General features: G+C 41.6%; 1 protein-coding gene across 2 annotated transcripts in view; it reads right to left on the reverse strand.

Moving 5' to 3' along the window:
* Positions 1-792: 792 nt before the first annotated feature.
* The window catches only part of PSD3 (pleckstrin and Sec7 domain containing 3), a 344,873-nt gene continuing 329,190 nt past the window's right edge, over positions 793-16,475 (reverse strand). The window contains exon 13 of one of the 2 annotated variants that reach the window (XM_036249651.1): positions 793-1,326. In XM_036249651.1, coding sequence (XP_036105544.1) covers positions 1,111-1,326 — 216 coding nt within the window. In that variant the 3' untranslated portion in view covers positions 793-1,110. The remainder of the gene's footprint in view (positions 1,327-16,475) is intronic. The other variant, XM_036249652.1, reaches the window with a different exon arrangement.

The raw sequence follows: 16,475 nt of genomic DNA on the forward strand, positions 1-16,475 counted from the left end.
GAAGCAACTCTGGACACGCACCCGGCAGATTCCTCAGCTTTCCAAGCACAGTTCATTCGGACTATCAGTCCTTTCAGACTGATTTCAAAGATTCTATATTCCATTGCTGGAGACCTGCAGCTACTTTTCCTCTCTGACTTCGTTTTGCTGAAGACCCTGCATTCCTCCAACCAGGAGATAACACCACGCCTGCACATATATGAATTCCTGGATGGCGGGGTACTGACGAGAGGGAGGATTCTGGATTCCTCGTCTCAACCCTGTGGGAGCGAGGTGACAATTTCCTGAACATTGACCACGTGCCCACTGCTGCAACCCCGAGTCCACTGTTGTCATGATTCTTTAGAAAACAAAATGAACTTGGCATCCTCTCTCCTCAACCTTCAACGGCAAAAAAGTCCCAGTTTCTCTGTCCTTGCTTGGCTGAAATGCACTCTACTCTGCAAGCAAGCCCACGCGCTTCCCAGGATCTCCAGCCCTGCGCCCCTGGCGGCCCCCTCCCCGCTTCCGGCAGGGCCAGACGCAACCGGAAGTGCCAGACGCAACCGGAAGTGCTCCGCAGGTGGCCCTGCGCGGCTGCTCACGTGGACTCGGACTCCCAGGACTGTCACTCTGAATTGAGCTTCTGTGAGTGCTCAATTCCACCTCTGTGACTGGGCAAGAATTCACATATAAAGGTTTATATTAACTCTGGCTAGAATTTACTAAACTACAAAGTTTGTCCAGTAAAGTGTTTCACGATGGATTAAAGTTTTTACCCTTAAAAAAAAGTGTAACAGTTGGTTTGAGAATACATAAAAACAACTGAGAGTGCAAACGAGAGAAATCCAAAGGAGAAGTGATACATAATTCATTCTGAAATCATGATCCCCTCCCCTTCACAAAAAGGTGCATTAGTTATCAAGTAGCAAAAATCATCAAAGCAAAGAAATCAAGAGCAAAGGGACCATCTGTACAGAAACTAACAAAAAATATACAATAGAAAAGGTTACTAATGCACCATTTAGTCACAGACTGAATTGTTTTAAATATATTCACGGATTTACCAGAAAGATCTTGAAAAACTCTATTTTGCTCCATGACCAGCACTTTCCTGGTCGCAGATGGATTCTAAGTAACTTTTTGCTTAATGCTGGGTGTCTCAGGTCGGTGATCTTTTCTCTCGGACACGTTCCGCTTGACTTTGGCAGTGACCGGAGAAGAATCTGGGTTCAGCGAGGGACTCGAATGCGACTTCTTCAGTCCTGCAGCCTCACCGTCGCTGTTACACAGGAGCTGCTTGCCGCCTTCTTTCAGAATGCTGACGTACGTTTCATAGCGGGTTTGCTACAGGGGAAGTCAGAGAAGACGGCAGTCAACACACTGTTCACAGACACATACGTGCAACACACCTGGAGCGCGTGCTTGGCCGTTGGAGACTTGGCTTCATTCCCCAAAGAAGGCAACAGTGACAGGGGGCTGCTGGGCTCATTCATTTAGATAAGAAACAAAGACAGAAGTTGAGTTCCTATTTGTTCTGCATCCTGAAGGAAGGCCAACTTGGAATTACTGGCTATTAGATGGCAAAATCATGCTTCCTGAACACTCAGGTACAAGAAGGCTGTGACCTCTGATTTCTAGCGACTGGATGGCTCTCAGTGGCCCCGTGCTGCCCATACTCACTTGAACTTCCCTCGCAAGTGACCTTGGTGTCACTTGGACCTGGCTTGGATATGGTTGTTGATCTTTCCTAGTCCCTGCCACTCTACAGAGGCAGGAACCAGCCTGTGGTGACTCGACTCTAGTCCCTACAAGGTAACAGTACTTTCTAGAAGCTGCTCTGGGTTTCCTCCCGAACTTCAAATTGTTTTCTGATGCTTCTCATTCTATAGAATTGTTTTCATCAATTATTGTTGTGTATCCACTACATTTTATTTTGTTTATTTATTTATTTTATTTTATTTATTTTTTATCCTCACTCGAGGACATTTTTTCATTTTTTGTTCAGTTAGAGTGGGAGGGAGGAAGGGAGGGTGGGGGAAAGAGAGAGAGAGTGAGAGAGAGAGAGAGAGAGAGAGAAAGAAACATCGATGCGGAAGGGACACATCGAGTGGTTGCCACCCACATGACCCAATTGGGGCCAGAGACAAACTGCAACCAAGGTATGTGCCCTTAGCGGGAACCGAACCCAGGTCTCTCTGGACCGCAGGCTGATGCTCTAACCACTGAACCGAACTGGCCAGGGCTCCACTACATTTTAAACTGCTCCTTATTCTCTTGTCTGTGGGCATCTTTTTGTACAAATAAGAGAAGAACATAGATAATTTTTTTTCTCTAACCCTAATTGATGCTTTCTTTTTAAAAAGTTTCTGAGTCACTATTTAGAACTATTATATATGTTGCAAATTACAGAACAGTCTCAGATTCTTGATTTGATAGATTCCAGTGAAAATACATCTTTCACCATACTGCTTCAAACACATAAGGGAGTTACAGAGGCCTAAAGTGTTTTATTTCTAAACAAGAGAACATGTCAGTTATAAACTGTCCCAACAAAGGCAAGCAAACTCTGTTATGACTATAAATCTTTTAGGAATTTTTCTAGTTAGACTGAGATTTTGTATATCTCAGTTTTAAGTTAGTAATTATGAAGTTGAAGCTATTGGGAGCTACTCTTTATGTTCAAAGTGGATAAAAGCTTCCAGTAATTAAGCTTGTTCAGGGTTTGGTCTATGTGGGGGTGCCGAGTTTCAGTTGGTGATGATGGTAACATTGATGGAATGTCCACATGCTAACTTCAGGTCATTCACACAATTACCATATACAATCAGTACATGATTACTCCTCTTTTACCGTAAAGCAATTAGAGTTAGCAAAGAAGTGAAGCTGGGATTTGAACTCAGGAAATCTGACTCCAGAACCCATGTTCTTAAGTGGTATTTCCTCTCTGGAGGTGAAAATACATACATGAATGTGTGTGTTAGGATGCCTACTCTAACAGACACTGTTGGTTTGGCCAATCAAAAGCCATTCTCAGTCCCCTCTTCTCCTATGTCCCTCTCACTGCAGAGGTTGATAAAACCCAAATACTTACTTTCTCAACCCCAAGATGGGCCATGTAATACTCTAGCCAATGAGACATAAGAAGTCTACTGAGGGGTTTCTGGGAAAAGAGTTATGTCCCTAATAATTCTGAGTATCTTGCTAAGTAGGGATTAAGCCACTGTTTACCGGTACTATTAATTGCAGCTGAAAGCATTACTGATACATGTTCTAATTTTAATAAAGAAGTAACAAAGTAAAAGAATAAAGACTAAGTTTATTTCAGAAAGCTACGTAAGGGTTTAATAAGGGCATTTGTTAATTAAAAAAATGTCACCGGTATTACACATCAGTCCATGCATCAGTGAAGGCAAGGGGATTGAACTAGACAATGTGCAAAGGGCATACTCGTTCTAACATCCTAACCATTCTAGGCACTTAACTTAATCTGTCTCTAAACTGCTTGGTGGCAAGATTACAATGCAGGAAAGAATGACTCCCACTGTGAATGAGGCTTAATAAAATAATCTAAAGGCAGTTAACAATTGTTTCAGAGAACTAGTGAAGGCACAGTATTTCACAAAACTGGGGCATTTACACCAAAGGGGTATGAAGGACAGTTTTCTGAGATGACATATTTTCCAAATATGTAAATCTCTATCCAGAGGCTTCCCCCCGCCACCCCCAAATATTGCCTCTGAGTAAAGAAACAGCTCTGCATGAAGACCTGAGGAGCAACGGGAATCATTTCAAGAGTTGCTTCTTCATTGATATCCCCTCTTTGGGGGTTAGGAAAGATATACTTCTTCTGGGAGTGTTCATTTCCTTTCTCCCTGTTAGAGAAGACATGATTCTTATCTTGTTTTAAAAAGACCAACTGTGAAAGGGGGAAGGTGACAGGGCCGGTTTTCTACTAGTCTTTGAAGAAATTGATACTCCTGGGAAAATTCACCTGAAAAATACATGATGGAAACCTATTTCATCCCCCAATTCTGCTGCTCCAGCCACAAAGCTGTTGCCTCAAATAAATTACATGTATGTGAATCAACAAACAAAAGGCGTGGTGCAGATGTATGGCAACACTTTAGCCACCAGAGAAGAGAAGACAAAGCAAAGCAAAGGGTGAAAGGGGCCAGAAAACAAGGGGTGCTCAGTCGTCGTTAAGAGACATAAAGTGAAGGAAACTAAGTGGGTTCATGAACTTCCAGGTGGCTGTGCTCTGTCTGAGTTACAAAGGCTTAGTCACAAAGTAACACAGTTTTGCTTTTTACCATTCTCTGAAGCCAACCCAAATGCTTCTTCAAAATACTTTAGCTAAACCTATCTTTATTCTGAGGACTATTCAGTGGGTATCTATCGGTTTTAGCCATGTCTTTGGGATTACAGACTCATCCAAATATGTACATCTCTATCCAGAGGCTTCCCCCCGCCACCTCCAAATATTGCCTCTGAGTAAAGAAACAGCTCTGCATGAAGACCTGAGGAGCAACGGGAATCATTTCAAGAGTTGCTTCTTCATTGATATCCCCTCTTTGGGGGTTAGGAAAGATATACTTCTTCTGGGAGTGTTCATTTCCTTTCTCCCTGTTAGAGAAGACATGATTCTTATCTTGTTTTAAAAAGACCAATTGTGAAATATAAGTTTTAAGTTAAAGCTGGTGTGTAAAGAAAAGTAAAGAAGCAACAGCAGGAAATCACTTTGAAAGTATCTGACAGAAAACTTGGTAATATGTTTGAACGGTTGATCTTGGCCAAGCAGCTGGTGTATGATCTGTGGCCAACACAGCTGCTTCCCAGCAGCCTCTTCTTTCGTGCTAACGAACTGTGATTTTTACTGAGGACGTCGATGTGCCTTGCCCCACGAGAGAAATCATAGTTTCAACCAGACATGATACCCCTTTCCTCTGCTGCCAGGCAACCTGGTAGCCATGTGGCCTAGCTTCTGGCCACTGACATGTAAGTAGAAGTCGACTGGGGTACTTTTGTGAAAGTGGCTTTTGTGATCCTGGTAAAAAGTGGTAGAACAGAATGTGTTACACTCTGGTAGCCACTTTGAGACCATAAAATGGCGAGTGTGAAAACAAAAGAGCCAATGTGCTAGGGAGAGCAAGGAGAAATTTAGAAAGATCACACCGCCTTGACGGCAGCATAGCAGCCAGAAACCACCTGTTTCCAGATTTCTTACGAGACATAAAGAATGTTGATACTGTTTCAACACTTAGTCAAGTTTTTTGTTATTTGTAGCTTTGTCTCACTCATAAAAAAATATATCCCAACTGGGTTGTACTTACACCCCCTGTATTCATTTTATTTAGGAAAATATACACTTGCGTAATAGGCTTTGGTGTGATGTAGCTTTGTTGGGTTTTCTCTGAATACTCAACAAATTATTGATGGACATTACCCATTATAGGTTGTACTTGCCACATAAGAAATATTGTCAATGGCTATTTTATTATTTCCATTAGTAGTATTATATCAATTGCTATATCTCTGTGGATGCATAGTCCTCCTAGTCCTTCCCTATCAGTATGCAGGACACCTGAAAGATTCTGAATTAACCAAAACATTGAGAGTTCTATACCAGTTTTTAGCACAAGTTAATGATCAATATTCTAGTATTGAGAGAACAGTCTAGAGATACCTCTACAACCCCGATGACAGACATCTGAGAAGAAAAACTCGGCTCCTTGATTCTGCTCCTTCTCTAGTACCCCACATCCATTCTGTTGGCACCCCGCCCCCCTCCTCAGCATACACTCAGAATCACACCATTTCTCACCACTCCACCACTTCCAGGTTGGACCAAGCACCATCATCTTGTGCCTGGTTTATTGCAGCAGCTGCCTAACTGGTCTCCCTGCTTCCCTCTTGGCCCCCACATGCACTCGCCCCCAAAGAGAATCATCTATTAAAATGTAAGTCAGAGCATGCCGTCTCTGCTCATCCTTAAAATCCTTCCAATGGCCCTGGCTGGTTTGGCTCAGTGGATGAGCGTCGGCCTGCGGTCCAGAGAGGCCTGGGTTCGGTTCCTGCTAAGGGCATGTACCTCGGTTGCAGTTTGTCCCCGGCCCTGGTTGGTCGTTCAGGTGGCAACCACTCGATGTGTCCCTTTCACGTCGATGTTTCTCTCTCTCTCTCTTCCTCCCCACTCTATTTGAATAAAAAATGGTAAAATGTCCTCGGGTGAGGATAAAAAAAAAAAAAAAAAAAAATCCTCCCAATGGCCTAGAAACCCCTAATCTGTGCAGCCCTCTTCTGCCTCTTTGGTCTAATCTCAGGGCTCTCCAGGGCTCACCACGCACCGCATCTCTCCTCCCGGCTGTCCCTGAGCACCGGAGCCACACTCTTGCCCCTAGGACCTGTGGTGCTTGCTGTTCTCCCTGCCCCCAGAGCGCTTCCCCCAGGAATCCAGGGCTTATCTGCTCCCCTCCTTTACCTCTTTTGGTCTTAACTCAAATGTCACCTGTACTCTGAGGCCTACCCGGCCAGCTACATCTAAAACTGCAACACCTACTTGTACTGCTGTTCACGGCTTTCCTTTCCCCTTGGCGCTTCTTACACCAGCCTTACACGTACAACAAAACTGTTTGTCTTCCCCCGTCAATACTAGGATGCAATTGCATGAAGGTAGAGACTTTGGTTTGTTTATATCCCCAGCATAAAAAACACATAGTACACACAAAATAAACTGTTGAATGTATAAATAAATAGAAAAAACAAATATGAGAAAATGTCTCAAATCTAGTAAAAAATATATTTCGAACTCTCAGTATGCAACTTCTAGAAAAATTAAAATAATGGGGATCTCGATAGATGTAGAGGTAAATGTTAGATGAGCTCCTAAGTCAGTAACCTCTGGGGACACACCTCGTCTTCGATGTGTCACCATTCCCATGCTTTCCCCAAATGCCAAGTTCTGACCCCGAGCCGCAGGACTGAGAGGCTCATGAGCCACCACTCAGCAAGGACTCTCCGTCTCCTCCCATGTGCACATCCACTTGACCATGACTGTCAAGACGCCATGCACGGCAAACCCTGCCCAGCTGTACCGGGGCAGGCTGCTGTGCTTACGACCGGGCTTTCTCTCTACAGACAGAGAGAAGTAAGGTATACTATACTTTTCAGGTTCATAAAACAGACACATTTTCTGAGTACTGTATCTCTTATGTAGCAGTAAATGAAGACAAAATTTTATTATCCACATTCAGCTTGAAAATAAAGAGAAACTGGACCACTGTGTATGGACTATGTTGGGTCTTCATTTGAACAGTAACTAGATCTCACTCATACATGAACAGCAGCCTCTAAATTTACCTTACAACAAAAGCACACATTAAAAAGATGAATATTTGCCAATGGTTATTTATATCTGAATCCCTCTACCTGACCATTCATTTAAAAAAATTTTTTTTCTTTACTGATTTCAGAGAGAGAGGAAGGGAGAGAGAGAGAGAGAGAGAGAGAGAGAGAAACATTGATGAGCGAGAACATCGACTGGCTGCCTCCTGCATGCCCCCCACTGGGGATTGGGCCCACAACCTGGTCATGTGCCCTGACCGGGAATCGAACCGGCGATCTCTTTGTGCATGGGTTGATGCTCAACCACTGAGCCACACCGGCGGGGCTGCCTAATCATTCTAATGTTAATTTATGTGGAATTTACATGGAATGTACCAGGATCACAAATACTTCAACACTAACCCAAGACTCAGGCTCCCTGGGAGAGTAGTAGCCTCATCAATATTAATGCAGAAAGGACTCTGTAGCTGACACTAATAAATAAACAATAACAATATCAAAGTTTTATACTTTTTCCTGACAATAATATTCCTAACCAGAAGGTAGAAAGTAAGAAGAAATAAAAGAAACCTAATTTCATACCACAAAGTAATCGCTATACCAGAATAAACAGCTCCGGATGAGATGAACGCGTGATGGGCTGTGACAGGCGAGTCTGGGAGACAGACGTCTGTGGCAGTGAGAACAGCCTTGGGCCAGGGGTCCTGGTGTTGACACTGCCACTAGCTGAGGAGTATGGCATCAGTTCCCCTTCCTAAACCATCCTCCAGTCTTCATCACGGAGCCCTCTCAGGCGTGTGCGTTTCATTAAGAAGGGCACAGGGGTCTGAGAATAAGGTGCCTCAGGGACAGTGAGCTGCCTTTGGTCAGGTTATTAAAGGTTTTGTCTTAGTCTCTGCTGATTCATTCTCAGATCAATTCTAAAAAACGTCAGAGCTGTATGCTCCGCATCCTTAGGGATTCTCTAATAGTATAACTGCATAATCTAATTCCGCTATCAGAAAAAGAACCGTGAGGTGGATTTTACCAAATCCGAATCTAGCAGCCACTCTCTATAGATACGAATCTGAATATTGTTTTTTGTGGTCTTGTCCTATCAGCAACTCTCTCCCTTAATTTCTTTTTAAGATTGGCTATTTTCATGAAGACTTCTGTGACCAAGAGCCAAAGACAATTCAAATGTTCAATGGCTTACTTACTAAAATGAAGTCCTTTCTTCCGTCTATAACCTCTTTAGATTTTTTTTTGCTGTATTTAATTAATTTTTTAAGTTGGTCTTTAATTACTTGTAAAAATATTTCACAGACATGTAGAAAAATATATCCTTGTTCATTAGCAGCAATTCCTACCTGGGACGAATAAAAATAACCACGTCCACGGCCAAGCAAGCTGCTGCTTAAGTTGAATGTTAAGTGTCTGCTTAAAAGAAAAATCACACCTAGTGATATGATTTGAAAATAAATTTAATCATATCCACATATGAATTTACATGCATCTGAGCAGCTTCTTTTCTCTTGAGCCCTGCATACCATTTTTATTTCATTCAATAGGACACCATCTCCTTTTGACCTCTGAGATGAATACAATAGTAACCATCTGAGTGGAAATAAAACCACACTGGGCACCTGTGACACAGAATGCCATCTGCATTCAGACCTCATAGCCCTAAGGATCAAACTCCGAGCGCATTTCCCCTGACATTTTCCTTCCGCACCGAGGTGGGGTAAAAGACCATCCTCAAATGAAATGGGAAGAAAACACCTTTTGCTCCTAGATCTCTGTACTGGGGAAAAAAAAAAAGAAAGAAACAAAACAAAAATCGAAACAAGCAAACCAAACAAGAAGGAGCTCTTGAAGTAACTGCTTATTTAAATAATGACTGTGTTTGCATTCTGTGGGGATGAGGGCAGAGTGGTTTGCAGACTTTGTCCTTGCCCAGGTGGCTCACCCACCACTACGTGCTAACTTATGAAAGTAATTACATTCAAAACAGAGCTTCCTATAAGTTGTCTGAAAATTGTGTTAAATTTTTTGCTACTTCCCTTTAGGGCTGAGCATGCAGTGGTAACCCACCGCCTGGATACAGCAAATACACACGTTTGGTTTGCATGGTTTGTAGCTGTGGCTTTCTGGGAAAACCGCAGAAGTGGGGATTCAGTGCCTTTATTTCACTCTGCATTTTGGCTCTAATGCTCTCTAAATAAATTCTGTGACTTAATTTTTAAAAAAACCTTTAAAATCAAAAGCTTACTTCTTTAAATCCTCACCCGAGGATATTTTTTCCCCTTTTATCTTCAGATAGAATGGGAAAGAGGGAGAGAGAGAGAGAGAACCATCGATCTGAGAGACACATGGACAGGCTGCCTGCACCACCCTGACCAGGGCTGGGGATGAATTGCAACCGAGGTTCGTGCCAGGGCTAAACAACTTACTTTTTTATAATAATACAAGCAGAAGAGGTAAAAAAGTTGTGTGATGCAGATAAGAAGGACTGGATTTGTATAAAATGTTTTGAGAGCTTCAGTGTGCCCATTCTGTCGCCCCTGCTCCTGTGGCACCCAGTCCTTGCCAGACGACAGCTCATGCCAACTCCACTAGGCCATGGAGAAGACAGAGCTCAAAGGCCATCAATGGGCCCTTCCCACCACCTGGTTCTGCTACTGTCCTCCTCAGGGCCCACCTGCTTCCTGCTGAGAACTACTTTTTATTTTAATTTTTAAAAATTTTTAATAATTAATTTTTGTTACAGATGTTTCTCCTTTTCCCCCCATTGACAACCTCCTCCCAAATCTGACCCCCACCCCACAGCACTGTTGTCTGTGTCCATTGGTTATGCATTTATTCATATAAGTTTTTTGGTTTATCTCATCCCCAACCCCAACCCCCACCCCCACCCCCTCCTCTGAGGTTTATCAGTCTGTATCCTACTTCTATGTCTGGGTCTATTTTGTTCATCAGCTTATTTTAGTCATTATATTCCACAAATAAGTGAGATCATGTGATATTTGTCTTTCTCTGATTGGCTTATTTCACTTAGCATAATACTCTCTAGGTCCCTCCATGTCATCTCAAAGGACAAGAGATCTTTCTTTATTACAGCTGCATAGTATTCCATTGTGTACATGTACCATTGCTTTTTTATCCACTCATTTACTGATGGACACTTGGGCTGCTTCCAGATTTTAGCAATTGTAAATAGTGCTGCTATGAACATAGGGGTATATATATTCTGTCTGATTGGTGTTTCAGGCTATTCCTAGAAGTGGGATCACTGGGTCAAAAGGCAGTTCAATTTTTAACTTTTTGAAGGCAGTTCAATTTTTAACTTTTTGAACACCATATTGTTTCCCATAGTGGCTGCACCAGTCTGCAGTCTCACCAGCGGTGTACTAGAGTCCCCTTTTCTCCACACCGTCGCCAGCACTTGTTGTTTGATGATTTGTTGATGGCGGCCATTCTGACAGGGTGAGGTAATACCACATAGTCGTTTTAATCTGCATCTCTCTGATTAATGACATTGAGCATTTTTTCAAATGTCTCTTGGCCATCTGTATGTCCTCTTTGGCGAGGTGTATACTTAGGTCCTCTGCTGACTTTTTAAATTGGATTCTTTGTCTTCCTTTTGTTGAGTTGTATGAGCACTCTATATATTTTGGAAATTAACCCTGTCTCCCCATGTATTAATTTTCTTCCTTTGTTTCTCTTGCCTTAGGTGTTGTATCAGTAAAAATTCTACTGTGTGTGATGTCTGAAATTTTGTTGCCTACATTTTCTTTTAGGATTTTTATGGGTTCACAAGTCACATTTAAGTCTTTTATCCATTTTGAGTCTATTCTTGTGTATGGTGTAGGTTGGTGACCTAGCTTTACTTTTTTTGCATGTAGCTCTCCAATTTTCCCAACACCATTTATTAAAGAGGCTGTCTTTACTCCATTGTATGCTCTTGCCACCTTTGTCAAATATTAATTGAGTATAATATTTGGAGTTTGGAGTCAATTTCCGGGTTCTCTGTTCTGTTCCATTGATCTATATGCCTTTTCGTGTGCCAGTACCAGGCTATTTTGATTATAATGACTTTGTAGTATAAGGTGATATCTGGTATTGTGATCCCTCCTACTTTGTCTTTCTTTTTCAAGATTGCTGTGGCTATTTGGGGTCTTTTTTGATTCCATATAAACTTTGGAGTATTTGTTCTAGTTCTGTGAAATATGTCATTGGTATTTTAATGGGGATTGCACTGAATCTATAGATTACTTTGGGTAGTATGGGCATTTTAAATTCATTATTCCAATCCATGAACAAGGTATATGCTTCCACTTTTTTATATCTTCCTCCATTTCTTTTTCTCAATGTCCTACCGTATTCTGTGAATAGGTCCTTTACCTCTTTGGTTACAGTTTTTCCTAGGTATCTTAATTTTTCTGCCAAAATGGTAAATGGGATTGTTTTTTTAGTTTCTAGTTCTGTGGGTTCATTATTGGTGTATAAGAATGCCATCAATTTCTTGATGTTAATTTTGTATCCTGCTACTTTGCCAAATTCATTTATTAAATCTAGTAGACCAAGTGGGATTCATCCCAGAGATACAAGGCTGTACAATATTTTCAAATCAATAAATGTGATACACCACATAAACAAAATGAAAGATAAAAACTATATGATCATATCAATAGATGCTGAAAAAACATTCGACAAAATTCATCACCCATTTCTGATGAAAATGCTCAGCAATGTGGGAATAGAGGGATCATATCTTGACATAATAAAGGCCATATATGAAAGACCTACAGCCAGCATCATACTCAATGGGCAAAAACTAAAAGCATTTCCCTTAAGAGCAGGAACAAGACAGGAATGCTCACTTTCACCACTCTTACTCACCATAGTACTAGAAGTCTTAGCTGCAGCAATTAGACATGAAGAAAAAATAAAAGGGATCCAAATTGGAAAGGAAAAAGTGAAACTGTCATTATTTGCAGATGACATGATATTGTATATAGAAAAACCTAAAGACTATATAAAAAATCTACTAGATTTAATAAATGAATTTGGCAAAGTAGTCTGCTGAGAACTAAGTTTTAAAACTCTCATTCTTTCTTGTTTCTCTAGCTCTCAAAACCCTTTCTATAAACCCCATCTGTATTAGTAAGCAGATTTTTTTCTTTTAGAAAAGTAAACCCAAATTTTAAATTTAAAAGTCCAAAAGGCTCACTTAGAAAAGAAACACATTTTGTTTTCTAGTTGGAAAATTCAAGAAATGAATTGTCTAGTTCCAACCCAACAACTGGGGCTCTGGTTACACCAGTTCCTAATGGCCCCACCTGGCTCGGCCTTGTGGGAGGGTTTTGACAATAGCCAAGTATGAAACTTCTGGGGAAAAAAAAATTCACCCTGACTGCCTGATTAGATTAATGACATTTAAAAAAACTGCTGTTCAGTAAAATGGAAAAAAATTCCTTTGAAACAGTAATACACAGTTAAATTTCTATATATCCAGATAATCACTATAATCCAGAGAAACACTAATTATCTTGATGGACAAAAGGCTAACTACCTTTAGCTGTTGTGGGATAAAAGTTGTCTCTCACTAAATTTTTCCTTAGGGAACTTATGTCTAAAACAAAATTTTAGTTCGTTATGACAACATTTTTATACAGGGCATGCTCTTAATATTTTGGTTTATATTTGTTTATGCCTCTGATTTTTCTGGGATCCTCTGAAGTCCTGCAAACGTCCCTCAGAGGCGGGGTCCCGAACTTCTTCACTGCAGGTGGTCTGTCACGGGCTCGCAGCTCCAACAAGGCCGACGGTAGCGCGAGGGGACAAGGCCAGTCTTTCCAGGACATTTTTCAAGTAGAATTTCAGGAGGCTTTGAAGGACCTTTGCTTTAAGCTACTGTCCCCACTGATCTTCCATGGAGTTTCATCCCAAAGATGTATTAATTGCTTTTGAGCTCAAAGCACTTTTACGCCTTCTGTATTCCCAATTTAAACACTCGTGCCTGTGGCAAGTCTCATAGGTTAGCATCTTACCAGTCCCGTGTCCAATGTTGTCCTGTGTGGAAGAGGATCTTCCAACCTGTGGAGTGAGAACTCTGAGCAACCAGACCTTACTCCCTCTGGGCCTGAGGTTCCACATGAGCAGAAGGAAGGGATGCAGCCACTTTTGGCTGTAAACTTCCCAGCATTCTCTAAGCAGGTGAGAGCTACTTGGAAGCAAGGTATATGGAAGAAGACACACCACTGATCCTTGAGAGGGAATGGTGAATCATAAGGTGAGAATAGGGGACTGAGAAGAAATAGCCATGATTTACCCAGTTCGCAATTTTGTCAAAGGCCAGAGCAAGTCAGGGAAGAAAGCTACTATGAAAGTACCCTGCACATTCCCTGGAGTGTGTGATTAGCAGTGTATCTTCTTTTATAGATCATACTTCCAAATGCATGCCTCAAGGAGGAACCCCAGTAGACAAGCTGCTGAATGCTGCTGCAAGGAGTCCACGTGACGCGGTGGAACCGACGCCCAGCCTGCCGACGAACGCTGCGTGGGGAGTTCTTCCAGCAAACATCGCTTGGCTGGCGTACAATTTTGTTGTCTAATATTTTCAGAGGACATTTTAAGTTTTCATTGTAAGTCTATTGAGTAATTCTGAACTAGATATACCTAAAGAACCTCAATGGTCTGTTCCCCACAAAAGCCTCTTCTCAGATCAGGTACTTAAGCAAACAAGTTTTTAAAACATTTACATCAAAGGCACACAGCTTCTGCTAGAAGACAGTAAGAAGAAATCTAATGTACTTTAGAGAGTGATCAAGTACTCTGGGTAAAATAAAAACAGAAACAGAAAGCACACCTGTCATTGTTCTGATTCCAGAGCTAGTCCAGGAAAGGCTTCGGCAAGGGCAGTCAGCAAACGGACAGATGAGGCGGGTCATTCACCAAAAAGTGTACGGGAACCGGGAAGGAGGCTGCTCATGGGGACTTTCCTTTTAAGGAAATGTATTTAGTGTTCTCCCATCTCACAAGTTACTAGAGGGAAAAGCTACAAGGCTACAGGCAAGCATGCCACTCATACCAGATGGGCCTCCTCTATTTAAAAAGAAATGTTATCGTTGTTAGTAATACAGATATGGGCCTCCTGTTTATTGTCTCTCTCCCTGGAAGTAGTCATCAAAATACTAACCCCGTGGCACGGCACAGGCGCTACATCAGAGTGCACACCACCCGCAGACCGCTGCGAAGCCTCACAGGTGCGCAGCGCCCGCTTCTCTTGTCTGCTCCGCTTCGGTCTCTGAACTTAAGCACAGAATCGGTACCTGGGCTGCTCTCAGGCCTCTTCCGCCCTGACTGACTTTCCAGCAGACAGCATGGTCTACACACGTGCTGGCTGCACCGTGGCCACGAACCTCGTGTGGCTGTGATCGCGGGAACCGTGGCCGGTCTGCACTGAGAGGTGCCACGCGTGCAGAGTGTATGCTAAATTTGGAAGATGTAGTAAGAATAAATGAATGTAAAAGACGTTACTATCTTATACTGATTACATGTTGGAATGATAGTATTCTGGATATACTGTATTAAATTTCAATGTCTTATTATAACAAACTTAAGTTTTTAAATGTATCTACAGGTACTAGAAAATTTAAAGTTATACATGTGGTCTGGACAGGGCTGGTCTAGATCCCCTGACATCCCCAAATCAAAATATTCTTGTTCCGTATTTAATACCTTTAGCATGAGAGTGAGTTACTCTGATACTCTAATTGGTGCTAATATGTCACTCTCCTAAAAATATATACAAAGTTGGAAGGGAACTTATAGGTTAGTTCACCCAATCCCATCTCAATTTGATACAAGAACTGAGGCCAGAGAAGATAACCAAGTAATAAACACATTAAGGATAAGGTGAAAAAGTCCTAACTCCAGTTGAGTCATTTCCCAATTTTATTAACTTATTACTCAAGTATTGGATCTCTGCCTGCAGACAATACCTTAACTCAAAGCAGCGGCCCTCCCCTCAGCAGACATTTCAGGCATAAGAAGGGAGTCAGGGACGGGGAGTCATTTCAAGTCACATGACTGGTGTTTATTCTGTCTTCTGGGATCCGGCCCTAGTTCTTTTCCACCATTTATTTAAAATGCGATTCAAAGGGTCCTGTTGCTAAGCTTCTCCTCCTTTCAAAAGCTCATCATTTACAGATTAAAATTCAGAGCTGCTTAGCCCTCTTCAATCATGTCATTCCAAATGGCAATGCAAGAATTATGTCCCTATTATAACTAGACTTGAGCTTAAGCAACTGCTGATCTTAGGTCTCTAGCTTTTGATTCATAATTATACTACTTAGCATCCTAAAAGAAAATTCTTAAATTTCCCCAAGAATTCTATTAATCCACAATATCTTAGCTTCTCAGGTCCAGACATATAATTACCTTTGTGATGTTTTCTATAAAGGGGATGGCACTGGATTCCCAGCTAGACTTGGTTGCTAAGACCAAGACTTGCTACTAATCTTCTTTAAGTAAGTTAATGGGATTTCTCCCTTGCTTTCATCAGGGAGGAAAAAAGATAATAACCCCATCTTTGTACTTTTATGATCAAGGCCACTTACAAATTAATAGCTAGATCATCTCAGAGGTGGATTTGTCTTGTGACAGGGGGTTTTGTATTGAGATAAGCCCTTGTACCGCTCGTGTGAGAGGAAAAGTGGTCCATAGTGTGAAAATCACGTATCTGATGTGGACAGTAAAAAATGAGTATTCTGGGGAAACAGAGAATTTGTTCAAAAAGAAATATATCAGCCCACCCACACACCCACCCAGCAACAAACAACCCAACAATAAAACAGGGTTTACAACTAGAAATGTAGGCTATGTGCACTTCTAGATGTGAGCTGTTTTGAGTTTCCCTAATGACGCTGCAGGGAATGTGCTCTTATTCTCAAATATATCAATTTCAGAAGGAATCACGCCATTTTATATGCTACCAAAAATTAGAAATTCAGAAAAAGATGCATCATGCTTCAAGAATGTCCTAGATTTTCTAGATTTAAAATATTCAGCCCCAAGACACTTATACATTTTGTTATAGTGGAAATTTGCTGTTTCTAAAATTGAATTTCCTAGCCATGTGGTTGGTGAAGGTCCTAACTGTCTTAAGT

The sequence above is a fragment of the Molossus molossus genome, unplaced genomic scaffold (genome assembly GCF_014108415.1).
Source record: "Molossus molossus isolate mMolMol1 unplaced genomic scaffold, mMolMol1.p scaffold_m16_p_9, whole genome shotgun sequence".
NCBI classification, from domain to species: Eukaryota; Metazoa; Chordata; class Mammalia; order Chiroptera; family Molossidae; genus Molossus; species Molossus molossus.